General features: G+C 37.7%; 1 protein-coding gene across 3 annotated transcripts in view; it reads left to right on the forward strand.

Annotated features, from left to right (window-relative positions):
- The window catches only part of AK8 (adenylate kinase 8), a 73,311-nt gene that overhangs the window by 32,346 nt on the left and 19,013 nt on the right, over positions 1–21,952 (forward strand). For 2 of the 3 annotated variants that reach the window (XM_085325303.1, XM_085325305.1), the window contains one exon: positions 11,685–11,826. The exons of the other annotated variant lie outside the window; for it this stretch is intronic. In XM_085325303.1, the coding sequence (XP_085181429.1) occupies positions 11,685–11,826 (142 nt within the window). The remainder of the gene's footprint in view (positions 1–11,684; positions 11,827–21,952) is intronic. 3 annotated transcript variants of the gene reach the window in all.

Raw genomic sequence — 21,952 nt, forward strand, 5'->3', positions numbered from 1 at the left:
TAGGACTTGTATCTTTTTCATGGCATCTATTGATTTTGGAATCTTATGTATATACTGTTTCACTTTCTCCTCATTCCTGCAGAGCAGAGGACAGCCACTGTAAATACCTTTCTCTCTAGAATGCAATTATGGCTGAGATGAGAGTTTGGATGATCTATATTTTCAAAGATAAGTCCTTTAAGAGCTTTACCAAATGTGTGCTCTGTGTGTATTTTACAAATTTCACCTTAGCTATTAAGGTTCCTTACAGGAGGTACTGTAAGCATTCCCAGTAGGGTGAAATATTTTCACAGACTGTAATGTTTATCCAGTCCTAAAAATATACATGTCCTTAGTTCAAGGGAGCTATTTGCACTTCAGGAAAATGAAATTGAAGTTGCAATTCCTTTTTTCTCCAAATTAGAAATTATTTCAAATTTAGATAATTTTTTAAATATAACTTGCAAGGAWAAAGCTGTACAGTGCTTCTGAATGTTAATGGGAGTCATAACTGTATTTCTGTGCATTGTGCTAAAAAATTCTCTCTTAGTTTTTGTTTATATGCACATATATTTTATTTGGTGGGACATACTACAAAATTAAGGGCTGAATAAAAATAAATATTATATAGCAATATCAGAAATAATAAGTTCTGTCATTTTGCTAATCCTCCTCTCCCAGGAATAACAAAGAATGAATTTACATTAGTAAACACTAACAAGAATTCATTACTGCCCTCACAAAAAGCCTTGGAGAAAATGAAAGAACATAGTGTACTGAGGAGGAAAGATGGGCAAGACTATTTGCTGTTCTAGTACAGAGTCACAACCAGGTTAAAATAGAGATTGCATTATTACAGATTGCATTAACAGATTCTTGCATTATTATTGATTACATACAGTCTCAAGAAAATCACATTTGATTAGAGCTAATTTAGCCAGTAGCAGGCAATGTTTATAACTGGAAAAGCAATTACAACTTGATGAAAAATTTCGTTACATTTCTAGTTATGTACCAAGCAAGCTTAGTCCTTCCTGTGGGCAAGGAATCATGCAGGTGATATCATCAGAGTGCAATATGCTGGTACCAAGGACAGACTATGAGAAATGTTGCTGTCAAATTACCACTAGTCAAAATCAAACGAATGTCATAAAAGCTTGAGGTATGCCTCATGTATCCTTAAAATGATTGCCTTGGGGACTGATCTTGGTATGGTTTCCCTTCCTGTGGGCACAACTATTTGCATGTAGTTAAAGTCATTTAGGATATGCCAACATGATATGTTATAGTGTCATAAAAAGGCATAGAAACTAGCTTATTCAGAGCTAACTTTTAACTGAGTTATTGCAGCTGTCCTCTATCTATTCTGTTCTAGTTCTGGTCGACTTACTCAGATTTCTAGTTTTTAGGATTCACAAACATTCTTTAGATTGTATTTTCATGTRTGGTTTCTTTATATATACTACAACTCAAGAAGAGCCTAGCCAGATCTATTATTCGCTGCAGAAGGAAACTCAGTGCATTCCCATTTTCTAGTGTTTACTGTCTCCTGAAGATCCTACCTCTTGCTTTATCAAACTCCTCCATTTTGTGTATGGGTGATTTATTTTGCTTGATGAAGGCAGTGTAGATATCTTTAAGTCCATTAATTTTTAAATTCCCAGGCCATCTTATGCTACGGTTGGTATATTTATATACATATATGTATGTATATATTTAAAAATATGTTTTCAGTGAAAAGTTCAGCAACCTGACTGCTTTTTGTCATCATAGACACAGAGTTGTTCTTTGGATAATTAAATGCACTGCCTTTCCTTTAGGATACTGTGGTTTTCACGGAGTACTGGGCAGGCAATGTTACTGAATTTATTCTGGGCAGAAAATTGGAGTTTGATACTAGTTTACCATGTTAAACTCCAATTTCAGCTCTTGTTTTATCTCTTGCTAATGCCAYGGCGAGATTTACCACGTTCCGTTTGCTTGCGCAACCTAGAAGAACTCCCATTTGGAGCAAGAAGCTAGCTTAGTGGCCAAAAACTGCCCAGGCTGCAAGAGAACTGATGTAAATCAATGCATTTAGTATGATTCCTTCTGAAATGCTGTGAAGAGACTGTTCTGTAGACTAGTTCTCCCCTTCTGGTATTTCAGCATGTGGACAAATGATGCACGTGTAAGTWGGTAGGCAGGCCATTCACAGACCCATTGGCTCGATGAAGACCTTTATGCGGAGCTTGTGTCCCCGGATCRTGGTAAATCTGAGGAGGGCTGGACTGCATCCTGGACCTGTTTCATTGAGATCATTAATTTAATGCTGCATCTGCATTATCTGTGATCAAAATTTTTAAAAGGTCCATCAAAATTTGATACCCCAGGAGAACATAAACTGCAAGAAGTAGAAGTATGGTTTTTTTCCCTTTTTTTTTTTTTTTTTTTTTTTTTTGAGTCCCTGATGTTTGTCCCAGGAGATGTTTGCATTTTATTAATGAAAATGCAAGTGGCAGCGTTTTGACACTGGGATCATCACAAGAATAGGACAGGTTATCAGTCAAATGAAAAGAAATCTGCATGTCRTTCTGTTGAATTTTTTCATGTCTTCATGGTGAAATAGCATGAACTACAGTAAATGGAGCCAAGAAAAATGAAAGGATGGAAAACCAGCATGCAGTATGGGGGTAAAAAAACACCCCCAAACAGTAAGATTCTGCTTTTCAGCTGGGAGAGCTGGTATTAGYTTGGGTAATGACTTTCTCCACTGAAATGAAGATTCAGGTGGTAAAGAGAGCTGACTCATGGTAGACAGATAACATCCCACTGTTTGCAGCCTGTTAGAGCTGAACACACACAATCGGTGTTGTTTTTCCCCCTTCCTATTTCTATTTTTTAAGTAGTAATATCTGAAGCTGTCCCCAATGGCATTCTGCATGTGGGGGGTAAAATCTGGAATTCCCTAATTTCTCCTATTTTCTAATAAAAACTATTACTGTACAAATGTAGATTTTTTCCCCTTATTTTCAATTGGAATGGTATTAAAGAGGTGCTTTTTGGTGTAGCCTGTGAAAGTTGGGATCCCCTGGTGATTGTGATCACAGCCTCACGGAAACACTTTTTTTTTTTTTTTTGACATCAAATTAATATTCTCATCACTAAGTGTGAAGTAAAGATTTGACAATAGAGGATCTTCCTCTTTGTTAAAAACTTGCAAAGAGTTTCAGAGTTGAAAGGCTGAGTAAATCTTTGTATCTGAGGAGGTAAGCTTAGTGTTATTTCTTGTTTTTAACAGCGCTGTACTGGCGAGCTGCAAGCTGTCTGAACATCGGAGAGAGACCCTTTGGGAGCTCCATTGGTTTTCAGCAAGTCTTTGCATGCAGTGTGTTTGTACTAGCTGAAGACAGCGCATGGCTCTCTAAATAATTTACAAGTTGATTAATAGACTCACATGGGTATAATTAGAAGAGGGAGAGACAGCAGCTACAGTAACGGGTACAGTGCTTGGGGGAACTAGAGACTTTATTTTTTTTAAAGAAACTTTCTAGGGTGCTGGGCGTTTGAAGATAAGTTGGGAAGAGCTCAGTGCCTCTTCTCTTTTGAAGTGGAAATAGGACAGTTTGAATCCGTCGAGTTTAATTTTTCACAAGCTTTAGGGGCCCTGCAGTGCAACTCCCTTTTTATTATTGAAAAAAACTCTCCATTTTCTTTCATTTTTCACACACATGCACACGCACACAGAGTCCAAACAGTAACTGATAAACAAATTGATTTTCTATTTTATTTGTTAGTTTTATAACAATGCTGTATGTTCACCTACATATGTACCCCCATCACAAATATAATGTGTAAAGTTGCAGAGATATTTATGAATACACCATTCTTTAATTTATGCATTTTTAAGAAACCTTCACCTCTTTTTGACAATGCTTTTGAAGTAGCTCCGTTTTTCAAGTCAAACTTTTGACTTTTCCACTGGGACTGCTACAAAGGTTTTTTTTATGGAAAATAGATAGCAGTCTTTTTTCCTACCAGGAGAAAATTGGTGGTCAAGAGAACAAAATAAAATTTAAATATACATACATACATACATACATACATACATATATATATATATATTTTTTTAAGATGTCCATACTTTAATAAAAAATACAGGGTTGTAGAGTAGAAAGTTTCACATCTTCTTTCCTGAATTTTACTACTATTTTTTGTGTATTGAATCACTACAATATAATAGTCTCCTTTTTCTGTATTTGAATATTACAGAATATATTCTCTTTATTCTGTACAATATGCAGCAACCAAAATTGTCAAATCTAGTTACTAGGTATTCAGATCTGGAGTAACAGTGGAGAGAATCAGTTTACAAAAATATTTTTAAAGGCCATCCCATTTAAGATAGATCTGCTGAAAGCCAGTCCAGAAGAAATATATAGTGTACATGATTTTATTTAAAATATTCTAGTGAGGTTGTTTTCTGGAGAAATTGTGGTGATCAGTTAGTTAGTGGATGTGGATATAGATATAAAAATGTTACCAGTCTCCTGGTTTTGCAACAGTATTCCTCATTATTATTGTTGTTGGGGTAATGATACTCCAGTACTTAGTCATCCTAACTCACATAGAAAGTGCTGCTGGAGAAGTGAGTTTGCATGAGTAAGGGAGTAAGACAGGGTGTAAGTTGTAAAGTAAGTTATAAATTATAATATTGTGCACCACCAAAGTGCCACAAAACCCTCATAGATTCAAGTGAAGTTTAGGCTTGACAAGATTGGGCCCAATGAGTGTTAGGGACTTTTAAGAAACAAAGCACAATATAAGTGCAAGGTGTTTATCTTTTATATTTATTTGGATCCTTACTGTTGACAATTTTTGAAAAAAACTTAGGGATGAGTTGTTTCCTTTTTTTATTTTTATTTTTTTGCTACTCTTCTTGCAGCTTAGCTGAATAAACCACTAGCTGATGAGCAAAGGACTAGTGACTTGCATTCTATTTGCTTTTTGTTTTGGAGTTTGGGATGGATAAATCGTATGAGGTTTTATAGGACAGCAGGAAGGGAAAACGTATTGCGTATTAGCCACCTCCCTTTTATGGTGTTTGGAGTTTAAATTAAAAGTCACTGGGTGTCAACGATACAGGATGAGGCCCTGTATGAAGTAGGCTTTTTTTTTTTTTTTTTTAAGATAAGCAAGACATTTAATTGCTCTTGTGCATGCTTTACATTTTTGAAACATTGCATTCATTCATGGTTCTCTACGTGACTGCAAAATGAGCCAGGCTGGTACAGGATTGATTGCCCCTTCCTAATTTGTTCAGTTTACAGGGCTGAATGCCCCTTCCTTACGGATGGTATGTATTGGAGGAACAGCGAAGGGAGAGGCAGGGCAGCTGGTACCTCTGTTACGGAGCGAGAGCGCGAGCTGGTGCCAGGCATCACTGAGAAGGGGCAAGAAACCCGTTAACATCCTTGTTTCTCATCCAATGATAAACCAATGTGTGGTTTAGAAAGCAGAGATGATCTTTCTTCCCTCCCTGGTATCAGACTAAGCCTATTCTTTTTGAATATTATTACTGTTAAAAAAACACCTTTGTAGGGCAAATTCTGTCCAGTTGCAAGCTCTGTACTTTTCAGTGGAGCTAAACCAGTTTAAAAATAAGGAGGAAACAGGGACCTTTGTTGGCAAGTCTGACAGTGATGGATTAGCTGGGTTAGAATTGAGCTGCTGTTTTGTGTGTAGCTGTATTACYTCTGCAGAAGCTAAAGGAGTAAAAAGAAATAGTACAAATCTATGTTTTCTTCCTAATCTTAGGAACTTTCAAGTTAGAAACATCTCTGTGAAGTAATTCAGAGTAATCTTTGTGTAGCAGGTGGGTAACCAGAGGCAGACAGCCTGACTCCCTCGAGCCCTGCTTCGGTCAGGGAGAGGGCTCRGACGCGAACCCGGGTGTGCGGGTCCTGACCCCAGCGTCAGCCCGCTAGATCGTCCGGTGGCGCTCGCATGGCAAATACACAGAGACATTGAAAACGTTGCAGGAGATACTTTAAGGGCAAAAAAGGCTTTTTGTGTCTCTGTGTTGGGTTCCTGATTTAGACTGAATTTCCATTGCTAGATCTGAAGATGCCACTGACAGGTAAAGCAGTGCAGGGGGCTGGAAGCTTATCTGGTCAGTAAATGTGATCGAGACATAGATTCCTGAAACTCTGGCTTGGTAGCTCTGGGAAAGAGTGGTGACYATCTTTTCTTTTAACGTGTATTTCTGAAAGTCTTAATTTATCATATATTTTTGATTAATGATTTAGGATCATACATGCTTTAAAATGTCATCACTTCCTCTAATACAACTAATTGCTATTTTAAATGACAACAAACCTCAAAAAAACCCCGTCTCTAATATATTCCAAGACAGAAAAATACCTGCAAATGTAGAAATGAAATATTTTATTATTATTTATTTTGTGTTTATTATKTGTTAAAACAATTATTCCAGTTCTTACAAGATGTCATTCTCAGCACTGTTTAAATATAAAATGTGGATGAGTGGAGACCRTAGTAGCAATTCTGTATGAATATTTCATTCGATGAAATTACTGAGTGTTACGGTACTTCGCAACCGCCGCATCAATATTGTTATTTTATCTCCTTTTTCTTCCTACCTTAGCATTAGCTCCAAAATCAGCAAATAGCGATGTTCATAGGTGTTTCGTGACCGAACCAGCGGGTATGTGTAGTTAAGGAAGACTAAGGCGTCTGCTGAGCAGCCTCCGCGGGCGGAGGCGGCGGCGGCCGCGCTGCCTGCGGCGCCCGCCGCGCCCGGCAGGTGGCGCTAGAGAACAACCAACGAGGGCGGCGCGCAGGGCGCGTCCCGCGGCAGCCGGGCGCCCTCGCCGGCACCCTGCCCTGCGCCCTGCCCCGCACCCTCCCGGCCTCCATCGAAGGCAACACTCTCCTTCGCCTTGCTGCATCTGGGCAAAAATTACTCTTTTTCCTCTTCTGTTTTTTGCGTTGAAGACACGTTGGGGATTATCCTTATTATTTACAGTAGACAAAATTGGCTGTGTGCTGTGAAATGGGGGAAAAAAAAAACATTATCACAACTCTGGTGTATTGGCAGGGTTAAACCAAGGTATTGGTTAAATTATATCACGGTCAATCACTATTAGATTGTTCTCACACATTAGAAGCAAATTGATGAGAGCCCTGAGGACCTTAAGGTGGGCAAGGAAACAGTATTTTTCTGAAAGACTCAGATAGAATGACCCATTGTGAATAATCCAGAATTTATAGTGCAATAAGATATTCATATCTCACACTTTGCTAAATTTAGAGTTGACAGGACAAAGTAGCCTTTGGCGGTAGCTTATACTTAGGGCAAGATGTTAACTGTCAAGTACTGGGATCAAGCCTCAGGCATCTGAATTAGCAGTGAAAGTCTTCAGGCCTAACTAAAAAAATCTCCAAGAGAAAGGTAAAGGGTAAATGGACAATATTGTCAAAAGGACATTAAACTTTTTACAGCACAAAGCTGACAGAATTTATGTCTGCCAGCACATTTGTGCTGTACTTAGAATCAAGGATTTATAGGTTTGGAGAAGTGAGTCAATACCCTTGAAAAGTCTGTTTTAAAGGGAGATATATGGAAGAAGAATCAATTTAAATATGATAATTGTATAGCTTGGAGCACTGACTGCATTGGAGCTATTGGTGAGTAGTGTCTTGTAATCTCAAGCAGTGTTTTTGCCTTTCAGACTCTGCCTTTAATGTTCTGTTACTTTTGTCTTGAGCAAATGGTATGATTTTGTCTGCTGATTGCCTGTTATGGTCCTCTATTAGTCCTGCAAATCTGTGGATTGGGTAAGAGCTAATAGGCCACACTCCTATGAGATTCATGAGAAAGTACTTTTCATGAGAAGTACCTTTTGCCTGTGAAAACCTTTGAAGCTATGGGAAGTAAAATTATTTTTTAAATGGACCTACTGAAAGTGCTGATTGACAATGCTGGAGACAGAAGATCTCTAGGTGTCCACAGAGCAGTTCCAGGGTGACTAGCTGCACTTTAAGCTTCTGTTCCCTATGCCCTGTCTGATCTTACCCTTGAAGGGATTAGATCACTTAGGTCCACATCTACTAATTCAGCTCCAGCCAAACAGGCTGTGGAATAAAGGAGATGTGGTATGTGGTACTGACATCAAGCAAGAATGTATGCATTAAAGAATTACATTTGTGTATGGAGCTACTTGTGGCCTGGTTCTGGTATCTCTGAGGTTTTGCATGACCTTAGTCCACAGCTACATACGGTCTTGCAGCACATGTTATCACTGTAGCTCAGCTGCTCTGCAGCATTGCTTCTGTGGGGTGAATTTTACTCCTCTACCTTCATTTCTCTCCTTAATAGAGATGTGCTCCCACATTCCCACTTTACCTAATAGGATATCTCTCTTTGCTAGCAAATTGTAATTTTTACAAGAAACTTATCTTTGGACTTCTCTAACGATAAAGTAAAGTCTCTCTAGAGCCTCATTCCCCCAACTTTCAGACACAGAGTTGGAAACTCACACAAGCTTATGTTGAAAAGGAATTGATTATTCAAAGCTCTTGCGCTTCATAATCTACTTAAAACATGTAGATTGACTGTCTCATCAGAAAAGCTCTAAATTTTGCTTTGCTAGATAGCCCTCTGGGTCATGTGTTTGAGACTCGGAGACCCATGGCTAGTTACTGACAGACTATGTGCCACTCCAATTACAGGTTATTAATTTCCCTTGCATTCAAGAGGCAGTTCCACATGGGTGAAAAGGAATACCATATGGTAGAGTTCTTCATTATCTACTCAGTTTGTACATCAACAAAATAAGAATAATACTGATTTCTTTCTTCCTTTTTCTCCCTCCTTTTTTTTTCTGCTGGTCTGTGGAAGATGTTTTACAGCTTTAATGTAGCTGTTTTAAGTGTGACTGTTCCTGTTCAAGGGCAGCTGATGTACTTTGTAATGCCACTGAACAGCCAACAAGCTATGTTCCCCTATTGTGTTGAAGTGATAGGTATGTTTGCTAATCAAGAGGAGAGCAGAGCTTGCTGTCTGACTTGTTTATGTTTTATTTCTCACCATCAAGCTTTAGAGGGAGACACAGGAAATATGTAAGCATCTATATTATTCAGTGATGTATATGTGTTACAAGAGTGTACRATCTAAAGTGCTTTGCTGATATTTTCTCATCATTTATCACTGAAATTATAAACATTCCAGGGTTGCCACATATACCTAGAATTACTCAAGAAATACTTAAGAAATACTATTAGCTGGACCATTAGTTAATTGTTACTTCATCCTGTTGCAATGTTTTTCCTCTTGTGGTTGCTTCAGTSTTGTTCAAAAAGAGCCACTGAAGTGTAGGAATTTGGTACTACCAGTCTTCACAGAAGGCCTATGGGATGTGACTGGATCCCATCAAAATTGCTTTTGAGGTTTATTCTAGTGTGTAGGGTTTCTTCTTCCCCTATGTAGGATGGAAGCAGTTTGGGCCCTGAAACTGGAGAATCTTCTAASATCTGCTGGAAGCCCAACACCACAACATACCCACTTATGTCTCTGTGCCATTCCTGGGACTTTCAGCCTCTGCCCTGATTCCATGCTCATCTTACGGGAGTGAGAAATGCCTCCTCTCAGCTCTGGCAGCAGAAACCTATTTTTATGGGGTTCTGATCACAGATTTGTAGGTCTCATTCAACTTCCTTGCAAAGTTGCCTTTAAACATTCTGAAGGGGTTTCAAAAAACACATAGATTAGGCCTGTTAGTAAATCCATGTTAATGATTCCAGTAGGAATCCTGATAAAATGACATACATCAAGACTGGAAGTTTGCTGCAGCCAGAAATTCAGAAGTACCAGGAAAATTCCATCAATCTTTGTATATAATACTATTTGTGAAGGAGAAGATGGGATATTGTTTTTCTTTTTTTTTTCACTGATGGAACTTCTTGATTTTATTTTAGTTCATGTAACTTGGAGGGTAGAAGAATGTACTTGCAAAGAGCACTGATATTATCCTGCTATCCCCTGTTTGCCTGCCTGGAGCTGAGGTCTTAGATAGATGGGTGTCATCTGTCTAATAACATTTTTGCTTTCTGCTCCAATATTATGTAATTAATTTTATGAATCTCATTATAAAAAGGAATACCTAGTTTTGCACTGTCATTTTGCACTCTTTCATGTAGCTGGTAATAATTGTATTCCRTTCCCCTTTTCTTTTAGCAGCTGGAGATAGTACTCTGCTTAACTTGTTTTTTTATAATGTGAAGTGGATATCCTCAATTAATACACTAATCTGTTTTCTAATTAATTCCCTGTGGTTTTCTCCCCTTTTTGCTGGTACATTGAATCCTGAGTGCAATTCTGTAAACTCAGTAATTTGATTATTTAAAGGMGAAGTAATGAATTTCATGATAGAGGTACAAGTTTTTAGGAAATGTTAAATTTCAGGAAGCAAATGGATTCTATTATAGCYGTTTAAAACCTGCTTGCATCTCAGGCTATAAATGTGCACTGACAATAATATACTCCACTGAAATACAAGCACATACCTGTCAGCTWTTCCTAAAGCAAATTGCATTGTTAGGATCTGACGCATACACTCTTCTGCAAGGAATTCTTSTTGTATTTTTGTATGCAGATGCAATGGCAGGATGAGTATCAAAACATCAACATTGCATGATGTGGATTTATGTAGTCAATTTTATTGCTTGTTTCCAGTAGAGGCAACAGTGTATTAGACATACTGTACAAATAAAGAGGAGGGACTCTCATTGCTTCTTGAAAATTGCTTTGGCTGCTTCTCTAGAAAGTAGCTTGAAGTGTTTTTACTGACTTTTTTTTGGGGGGATGGGGGGTTATTTAACACTAAACCCAGAACACTGTGAGAGTCCTTTGAAAATTGATAGACGTTTTTCTTGGACTTGACCATTTAATTCTTTCATTAAAAAAGAAAAGGAAAAAGAAAAAAAAAAAAGACGTTAAGCACCTTAATTGAAATATTTTACTTTATGAAGGCTATAGTGAAAATATGCTGGATACCTTTTTACCAGTATGTCCTGTTAAATAAAATTTAAAAGCTGCATAATAATTCAAAACCCAATCAGAGTCTTGCTGATGTTACTCTCTTGCACTAAAGATAAATAGCAATAGAGAAAAGAGAACCTTTATCTCTAAAATTAGAGAGTCATCAATGCAGTAATTACAGTAGTTGAAATACAGTTATAAAAGCTTCAAGCTTTTTGATAAAGCAGAGAAATATTGTAACTAGCCTGCTATGGCAGAACCATTATCATCTGCTAAGTTAAACAGAGTATGCTACAGATTCTTTTTTCTTCTGTTTTAGAGTTTCTTTTATACAACTCCAGTCATTATTTTTGCATTTTTATAAGATTGTATCGTGCAGTTCATTGTTACATCAACCTAGTGTGGTTGAGAGAAAAAGTACATTGTAAAATTATGTAGGCATCGGTTTTTACCATCTGCTTTGCTGTGGTCTTGTGGCTTCTGATGAAGTTTCTGTGATAGCACAGTCAACAAAGTCGACAATAACTCCTATTTCCAAAAGTGTATCGAAGATATTTTTTTTATTTTAGTTCATGTAGCAGTTTAATCAGAAAGAGTAGCATATTTCTTGCTTAATTGCAGACTCTGTATACAAAATAAATGTCTTCTTTCTAATCGTTTACAGTCCCAGACAACCTTGTTGTAAAGATCCTGACAGAACGTCTGAACACACTAGACTGCGTGACCAGTGGTTGGGTGCTTTGTGACTTCCCAAGAGACTTAGAGCAGGGAGAACAGCTGCGAAAAGCAAGAATTATTCCAAACAGGTGAGATATACATTTAGCAATTATGATATTACATTTGTGAAAAGTAAGACTATGGAGAGATGCAGAGCTAGAAAAGGGGTCTCATTCCCAGGGCRTAGGAAATAGAGCATTGGCCTTACAAATCTTTCAGATGGCCAAACTGTGGGAAAGACTAAAGGTTTTTTCCTCTGGTTATTTGTTTGAGTTGCCTCTAAACTAAAACCATAAGATGTGGATTAAAGGTTGGATTATATCAGAAGGTATATTTTATTTACAGCAGGAGGGGATCTACATCTTCTTAGTTCAGGATTGGCATAGCATCACGGAATTTATTAGTATTGCGAGGAGCTCATTATGAGTCTTCTGGGTTTTATGAAATAATTAAAAACAACATATGAATTATATTTTATTTGATCTATAATGAAGCGTTCAGAAATGCAATATAAGAGAAATGAGCAATGAGAACTGTTATGACTGCCAGGCTAATAGATGGGGTTACTCTTCTCAGCTGTTTCAGAGGTGCTGAGAATTTAAAATGCCGGTCTGCCATGAAAGGGAGAGGCTTTTTCCCTTCCTCTCCAGAAGTTCCAGGTTCAGTTGATGCCATTGGCCAACACAGTGGCTGGCCCAAAGGTACATGTTGGAAATTTGTAGCCTGTATGCTTCCAAGATGCTTATTCTTATCTAAGAAGCARTACTAGAAAAGATGTAGTAACTACATATATGTTTAAGCTGGCAAATTTACTTTTCCTGCGCCTTCTCTGCGGTTGCCTTTCTTGCCCTTTCCTTCCATAGAGGGTACAGTGGAAAGAATTGAGAGGGTTAGACTGAGCTGGAGAGAGATAAAAGGAGAGAGAAAAGGGAGGGTGCCAGAAGTCATGCCATCAAGGCTTGGAAAGGGAAGTACGTGAAAACAGCAGTGCTATTATTTGTTAAAAATAATACAAAATACATCTTAAACAGAAATCCATTTCATGAAAAAGGGAGAAAGATTCTGAAACTTATGCTAGGTTCAGTTAAATATCACTTCCCATGGAAWATTCTTCATATGCATAAAGTAGGTCCTGCATCCCTAAACACGTATGTGAATACATGAGATCAGTGTGAATACTCGTTTGTCTCAGAGTGTTGCTTTACAGAATTGAGATCTTAGCAAGCAAGGAGGAACAACTGGTTATAAAATCCTGTGTACAGAGATTTTGCACTCATCCATTTGCTCAGCTTCTATTCTCTTTAAAAAGCTCTGCACATTCAAATTTGCATTAAGGATTTGGCCCTTACTATTTTATACAGGGGTTGAAGTAAGGGACAAAAATAGACATCATGCTACCAGATTGATTTTGGAGCTGATATTTTCCTTGAAACTATAGCAGTAGGTATACAAGGAAGAGAGGGTGATTATAAACAACAGGACATATTGCAGCATAGGATAGCAGGGCAGTAATTCAGTTTCAGTTGTGATGCTAGTTATAAAACACTATCTGCAGAGGTAGTGTTTCTGACATCAGGAGAAAACTCTGATAGAATTATAGCCTTGAAATCAATCTGGGAATAGGATGCAGAAATCTATAAATCAGACACAGAACAATCTACAAAGTCTCAGTTTTAGGAGGGCTCTGTTGATGAAATTAGATTAAAATAAATTTACATATATATCAAGTTTATTATTAAAATCTAGTCACATCAGTAAACAAAATTATTTGTGAAAGAGTATGTTACCCTGTGTTTTGAACTCAAAGTAGACCTCTTTGGCTGATCAGAACATGGAGTTATTGTCTGGTTGTCAAGTCATAAATCTATTCCTTAGACCTAATAAATGGTTAGTGTTCAAATACTATGTTTTATCTGACTCCTACCTCATAAAGCTAGTATACATAATACTAAATTATACAGCATTGAGCAGGATCAGTCTCCCAGCTCCTCCATCTTATGGAAAGAAAAACAAACCTAGTAATTGATGGTTGAAAAGAAGGAAAATAAAGTTATTTGAAAACAAACAAAATGGGCTATAAAGTTTGTTAAAACGTAATAATAAAAAAACTCATACAGCATCAGCCACTGCATCCAAAGAACTGCCCTGGAACAAAAAGGAAAATAATTCATTTCCCACTGAAAATGTAAGATATAAGGTTTTTCTTAAATTAGAATTTGCAGTAGAGGAAAGACTTGCTTACAGACTGGTGCAGAAAGACCTGGCTTGTATCAGGCAAAACCTGTCTTCCCATAGCACGTTGCTTTCTGTACTCTGAGAAGACCTGTATGCCTTCCGTGTTCCTTCATGTGAAGCAATTACTRCTTAAATGGACAGGATCCTGATCGTATTGAACTGTGGCAGCCTTTAGGGCAAATAAGAAGCTGAACGTATTAGTCTCTCAGCTATCTAGCAAAAGAACACCATTAACCACTTAGTGCCTAAAGTAAATGGGAGTCCAAATACAATTACAGGTTGGCATCTAAAGCTCAGAACTACTACTGCTAAGAACAGAATTCAGTTCCTCATCCAAACAGGTGTGAATAGCTATTTTAGCTTTTTTATTGTGAATACTTSAGCAATAACAGAAAATACATAGTTCTGCTCTAGACACATCTAATATAGAGAAAACTCTATTCAGCTGCTTGTAAAATCTTGCTTACACCTGTCTCCATCCTAACAAATGTTTGRAGTAAAACTGGACAAATTGTACTTCAAGATATGTCATAAAAAAGAGGCAAAATGTAAATCTCAAGGTTGGATTTTCTTAACAGCACAAATTGAATAAGGCAGATCAACTGCTCTCTTGCAAACTTACAGTTAAAATAAGATTCACCAGCAATGTTGTCATCTGTTATATCTCTCTTGTAATTAGCTTCAGCTGGTTCACGACCAGCTGTCTGCTGGTCCCAGGCCAGTTTAAGGCAATCAGCAGTTTCAGGATTTCCTGAGCCAGAGGGTCATCTGGACTGCTGTGTCTAATAGCCTATGTTCATTGACTTCATAATCCATTTTTCAACACATTATGGTTTTGGCCTTCAGCAAATCGTATGGAAAGGAGTTTCACTTTTTAACTGAGTTTCACAGAATCATGCTTCAGTGTATTTGTTTTAAACCTCCTGCCTGGGGATTTCTTTGAGGTTCCTTAGTCCTTCTAGTATGAGAAATAGTTATCAATGCACCCTGTTGAACCTCTCCTGTTTTTATAAACCTCTCATATCTCCATTCAGTCATCTCTCCTCTCATCAGAGCCTTGGTCTGTTTATCCTGTCCTTACCTGGAAGTCATTCCATTCCTGTGATCATCCTATCTCCCTGTTCTCTACTTTATCTAGTTATTGCAACTGTTTCTTTTCTAAGGTGGGACAACCAGAATTGCATTCAATTTTTAGTTTCCCTAATAATACTGATATTCTAATAGATATTACAGTGATAGATTTTGGAAGAATRTTTTGTGTGTGTGAAGATTATGGTAAATATTTTTAGAGTGTSTCTTTCATTGAGAATATGCTTAAAAATACAAAGTGTCATAAATCTCAATTAAGTGCGTATAAACTCAGCAAGAAGAAGCCTATGGGCCCCTTACCTCAAGATCTTCATGGTTAAATTTGCAGCCAAGTTTGTGTTAAAGTTCTCCTTAAGCTGATAAAACAACTCCTTACCTTTGTTCCCATTGTATCTGTTTGTCCAATCCTAAATTCTTTCCCAGTACAGAAAATAAATAGCAGTAGCATCTCCAGTGCAATTTTTCTGGTGCTGAACTTAAAAAAAAAAAATCAAAAGGATGTGCTTGTATCCCCAATTTTGTCACCTTTTTATATAATATTTTTAAAACTCGTTTTTCATCACACTACTAAGAACCTATAATCAAACAGTTTAGGATAATGTAGTTTCTAATTTCTAAGTCAGAATATGTGAATATGTGGAGAACAAAAGGGAAAAATCAGAATGGAAAAAAAGATCTTTTTTAAAAAAAACTATTTGGTCTTTACATGGGGCTTTCATATTTCTGCAGCTGATCTCAATGTGGATTAGGGATAATAAACAGCCTATTAATGGAGGCCTGAACTAGGAAATGGAGTTTGAATCAGCAGCAAAATTCAATGGCTGGTATAGGTTAATAACTCCATTACTACCAGCTCTTCTTTAGCCGTTTGAAGAGCTAGGTGTTAGCCTTATCTTACTCCTCATTAATTGAGCTAATAGAACCCCAGTGACCCTACCATGCTGCCATTATCTGAGAGTTTACCAGACATGGACTGGAATACTTATCACTGAATATATATTCCCAAGATGCACTTTTTGAGATATTTTTGTTAAAGATTGGCTGCCTTCAGATTCCTTTYTTTATCTTCATTTCCTTGCTGCCTTTTGTAACAGCTACATATTTGAAAATTACTGGAAATGACTTAATCAAGGAACAAGCTAAGTCCCAGAATAGTTGCATCAAGGTAACATAACACTGATTGGATTATTCTGACATAGAAAATCTTACAGGGCATWTTTAGAACTTTGGCCTAATTTAAATGATGGATACTGTGTATTTATAATAGATACATTTTAAATTAATGGCATAACAAAGCTGATGAGTAACAAAGAAGTAATCTTAGAGTGATCTCTTATTTTCTACTCTCTTTCACAAGGAAAAAAAAACCAGAATATATACCAATGACTCAGTAATCAAAATACTAAATCAGTRCAACAATATTTGCTTGCCCCAGAAATAGAGAGATTGTGAGCAAGAGGCTTTCCCAGCCTATTTTATTCACCCACTTTGCATAGTAGAAAATGTCCAGGTAGCCTATTTAAGATGTGGCTTAAGCAATAAAGAAAGTAGTAAAATAATARGCAGATCACTTCTCTGTTTCAGCCATTCTCACTTTCTCTTCTGATTAGAAAGCTGTTCCCTCCTATCAGACCCGCTTAGATGGTAGCTGGTTCACTGGTRGTTATTTTCACTAAAGATAATTGTTTTCCATTTATTATCACTTTGCAGGTCACTGCTCCCACCCCCAGCTGCCCTCTTCCTCCTCCTTCCCATGCTCAAGACYAGCCAGCCAGACGGACGTGGCACAGTTTAAGGGGCAAGTGAAAGGCAGCTAACRGGGGCAGCTCAGAGACAGATTCTTCTTGAGGCCAGTCAGAGGCTTACAGAATAGAAATATATTTTGGGAAATGTRCTTTAGGTGATGAATTCTCACTTTGTTCCCCACTCCAGTGGTGGCCCTTGTCCCCTCAGCTATGCTGACTGTACATTAACTGCTTACATAGCCRTGGTCTGACGGAGCAGAACTCCCTGGCTGGGTGATAAGAATGATGATAATTTTTTTTCCCCTAAAATCCATTCTAGATTCTGTTTTCCAGGCAAAATTAACAACTCTTCCTCTTGCCTGGACTGACAAATGAGTCATCTGTTTCACTGCTTTTAGTGGAATCCATTTGATCCACAGTTGTACTGTTTTCCATGCCACAATAACTCTGTCATCGTGTGGTCTCTTGATGCAAGTAGTTTGAGACTTACCTTTTTTATAGAAAAGGTTTTAAGTCATTTACATTCATTTCCTCATTTGTTTCCTGACCCCTTGCACCTATTGCAAGAGGTGTCACTAAACACTCCATAATGGGTRAAATATTTCAGAGAAGCATAGCTATCCTATTATTTTATAAATGTGTATAGAAATGCATACATTCCTCTGTCATCAAGGCTCTGTTAGGCAGTCACACCCACAGATTACTTTAGAGTGACAACTCTTTTTCCACATTCGGTGCAAAAGCAACATGCACAAAGTCTTTTGTGTGTGCTGGCAGAACTAGCAGAAGCACCTCCTTGCACAGATCTCTAAGGTCTAGCGGAGAATCTTTGCTCTCTGTTCTCTCTCTCTCTCCTCTGGTAGATTATGCTTTGTCTTCCCAACATAAAATAGCACTGATCCTGATAGAAGCTGTGGCTGTTAAGGAATCCAGTAGATATGAAATTGGATCATTACAGTAAAAAGATTCTGATGTTGCTTTTGCAGCCCTTACTGCACATTCTGCCTGATTTATAACCTTTCTATCCTGGGTAAAGCAATTAATATACATCTTGAGTCAACCACAGCAAAACATCAAATATCATTTAAAAATCATTTTATGGACTTTCTGTAGGATGCTATGTTGGCTGTCACAAGCATCACTTCTTGTTTCTTACTCTGCTCCAGCAAGAATGGGAGGTATTTTTGGCTTCAGTTGTGGGAGGCAGGTATTATTTTTAGATGTTACCTCATGCAAGCACCTTTTGATGGCTGGAGGTTGTTTGGTGAAATCCTGGATACAGCAATTAAGGAGATCTCTGATCTCAGCAAGCTTCCTAAGGCTCCAGGAAGAGAAAAGRAAAAATGCTTCTACTTCTAAGTGAAGATTTCTGTTAAGGACGCAAAACCACGTGCACAATCCTTTCTTTCCTTTTGATGCTGAAAAGAAGGATATTTTCCTACAGCAGCTACCTCTCACAGATGAAGAGACATTAAGAAACCCGAAGATTTCCTCTCCTGATTTCCTTCATGTTGAAACTATTTTTCTCTAAAGATGCCASCTGTAGCAGGGTTTCCTTTCTGAACTCAACACTTGACTGGAGAGAAGAGGAGAACTCTGTAAAAGCTGAAGAGTCTGGGCTACTTTTCACCTCTTTGGCAATGGTAGCAAGTTTTAGATGAGACAAACCAAACCAGCAAAATCTCTGTGCTTTCTTTGCATGGGAGCAGATACAGTTAGACTATGAAAGCACTGGGCTTAGTATTAATACTTTCAGTGCTACCTCCCAAAATGTCATGAAGTATACACCCCTTCAAGGCAGTGCCAGTGTTCCTAGCTCCTCTTTTGGCTCCCCAAATTAGATGCCTGCATAGGAGCAGCAGTTTGATCAAGGTAACTTTGAGAGTTTGTGACATTGGTACTGTTTGAACCTTGAAGAGCCAAAGAACTTTGAATGATGTCAAATTAGTCTTTGCAGGAAGCTGTCTGTTTGAACACTTCACTCTCTAGTTTGTAAAAAAGCTAGCTAAATCAGGTGACATTTTGGAAAGAGTCATGATTCAGGATTCCCTGACTTGGTCAGCTACACAAGAGTTCTTGTGCCCTTATGTGCACCTGTTCACTTCAGGGCAAAGGGCTGGCTTGTGTTTCTGCAGAAAAACGTATTTATTATGAAATACTTGTATGAGGTTGTCTCAAATTCCTGAAAGGATCTGAAGATCTTCAGTGAATCCAGAAGGCAAGTTTCTCATGTGAAAACCTTTCCCTTAATATTCAGGAAGCTAAGATGACGGATTTCCTGTGTTCAGTGCCTTGGGAACCTAGGCATTTTCATTCCTGTCAGAGGAAAATATGTTGCTCTGAGAAGGAGATCTGAGAAGTGCCTGAAAGAAGAACCAGACTTTAAAAATCCAAATTCACAATGACAACTTCATGATATTAGTCTCCAAAGATCAGCAGASAGGGACAATTCGAGGCCTTCACCTGACACACAACTTCTGTTCAAGAAAGGAAATGAAAAAGTCTTGGGAAAGCAAGTGCTAGTCAGATTATCTAACCTTTGCTTTTCCTCGCTGGGCATTCCTTGCTTGGTGGCCTCACTGAACTCACAACCTTGGTTTCCCCCCAGGTCTCCTAGTTTGCTCCCCAACTCTCTAATAGGATCCAGCAGTATCCAAGATGCTGTGTGAATGTTGTAGTGTTGAAACTGAGAGGCCATCCTGCAGCTCATGTTTGAGACTGTTTGCTATTGAACCACTTTTAACTATATTAGCCAATGTTGCTATGAAGGAAACAGTGTAGCTACGTGCTGCCATGTATTATCAGTTGCATTTCATGGAAAGTAATGCAGATAAATCTCACCAAGGTAAAACATGGTGTACTTTGTCAATTCTGAATATTTCTTCATAGTCTAAAGCAATCATTTTCAAAATTTTACATTATTTTTTTTAATAGCTCAGCCAAAAAAGGACCATATGTCTGCAAGTCTGATTTTGCAGGATTTAGGAGGTTTTTATAAGGAAGATACTGGTGTCAAGAACTGTCTGGAACCAGAACAATTTTTGACTAATAGTGACTGAGAAGGAAAACTTCAAATATAATGGTGTGGCAGCATTTAATTTACATGGAGAAAAAGCATGCACATTTATAAAACTATTTAGAGTTTTGCCTATGTGAAGATTGTGGATGGAGACACTTTGTAACTGAGGAAGCATGGTGGGTAAAGAGATTTTTTTTCCAGTGTTATCAAGTATCTGAAAGTTTTTAATGTTTTAGCATTTACTTCTGTGTTTGTGGTAGTAAAAGTTGTCTGAATATTATTCTGAGTAAATGTAGAAAGGTCATCCTTACTTCTGTTTGGGTTAAAATGAAAGGCTGTTGCTGTGTTTGCTATCTACTTTTGAGAGCACAAGGGCAATTACTTATAGAGGAACAACATCAGGAAGGTACATTACCTTTGGACTCTGATTACTAGAATTTGGACACTTTGGAATAAAAACTTGGGTCAAGCTTATACCAGCTGTGCTCTGGTTTAATAGTCTCTTTGAATCTGAGACTCCTCAGAGTAAGGCATTACTGTGAGCTGGTGTGGCTGGCAAAATCGGCCCGTATTGAAAACCACAGGCAGAGCAGGCATTATGTTTCTTTTACTTAGATTCTCCAAGCTGAAGATCTAGGAAGACAAGTGCATCAGTCTGTAGCAAATATTATACAACTTGGGTGATTAAAACTGTCAAGTAATATTGCATATTTAATGGAGACTGGTTTGTCATTACCATGAGGATTAGAAAGTGTAATCTTCATTAAAACATCAGTGGATTTACTGCTGTTTGCCTTGGAGCAAGATATTTGCTCAGAATTTTCTAGTAAGTAAATTTAGCAAGTGCAAGGCAATTTAGGAGAGCAGAGCTGAATCCTGTCATAGCTTATACTGAGGAGAGATGTTGCAGCGATCCCTTGTGTCTGACAGATGCACTGGATCTAATTCTATTCGTTTGGATCACCAGCAGTCACATAAATATACTAATCACCATCACTTAAATTGGCTTCCTTTGGCTCAGATGTAAGTAATGACCTGGTGTTTTTGCGCTATGTAAAGATCATATTTTTTGTCCTGAAATGTGTAATGTTTAGAAAAGTCTGTGTTACAGAACTCTGTCCTTTGTAAGGCTTCAAATGCATTTTGAGTAAGACTTTTTTCTYCCCCATAGAAGCTTTTATCTTATTCTTTTCTAAGATGTACTGTATTTCTGTAAGACTAGTATCGTAGTTTGCACTTGATCTGAYCTGAATGTTGATTAATATCCCACTGATATGCAAGTGAATAATCTAGAGAATGGTATGTCCTTTTGGTATAACTGTCCAAAGATCACAGGACAGCAGATTAAAAAATAATTGTCTCGTTTTACTAGTAAATGCTGCCATTTTTGTGAACGTGAGACTAGGGACAGGTTATTTTAACAAAATTTGTGGCCAAAAATAAGAGTTTGTCCTCATGTACTTGCAGTGAAATCAATGGATTTGTTCTGGACACAGATTTGTCCCCAAATTAGAGAGAGAGAGAAAAAAATTACTTTCTCCTTTTAAAAGTATAGTTTTTTCACAGAATTCTGTTCCCAGCTGTGCATCTGTAACCTCCGTGGATGAGACTGCACGAATATAACTGGAGTAGGAGCAAGCCCTTAGCTTTCTTGCCACCATTCCAAATATAACTGCAGCTTGAAAACTTGCTGCTATTTTTTTGGTTGAAAATGTTGCTACCAGTCCATTATACTGAATCCAGGATTATATTAACAGTCAGTCTCATCTTCCTTCCTCTCCCTTTAGTTGTGAATGRGTAGCTGAAATGCTTTTTGCTTGGTAATTATTAAAGAATGTGTTGTATTCCAATTCTATAATTCTTATACTAAGTATCTGCTACTCAGAAGAATCATTCTGCAGAACACAACAAAACTTGCATAACCTATGGTGGCAGAACAGGAGCTTGGACAAAAAAGATCTAGGACTAGCTCCAATTCTTAAGGTCTTCTTTATGTCCTTCTTTTGCTGTATATTCGCATTATAAGTATAAGAAGTTCAATCAGTACAGCTTCCAAATAGTCCCTTCTTCAACAACATGAGCCTAGCTTCCTCTGATTTGTTGAGCATCATCTTGTTTTACTGCTAA

This window comes from Rhea americana, unplaced genomic scaffold, assembly GCF_003343005.1.
Source record: "Rhea americana isolate MKP2758 unplaced genomic scaffold, rheAme1 scaffold_97, whole genome shotgun sequence".
NCBI classification, from domain to species: domain Eukaryota; kingdom Metazoa; phylum Chordata; class Aves; order Rheiformes; family Rheidae; genus Rhea; species Rhea americana.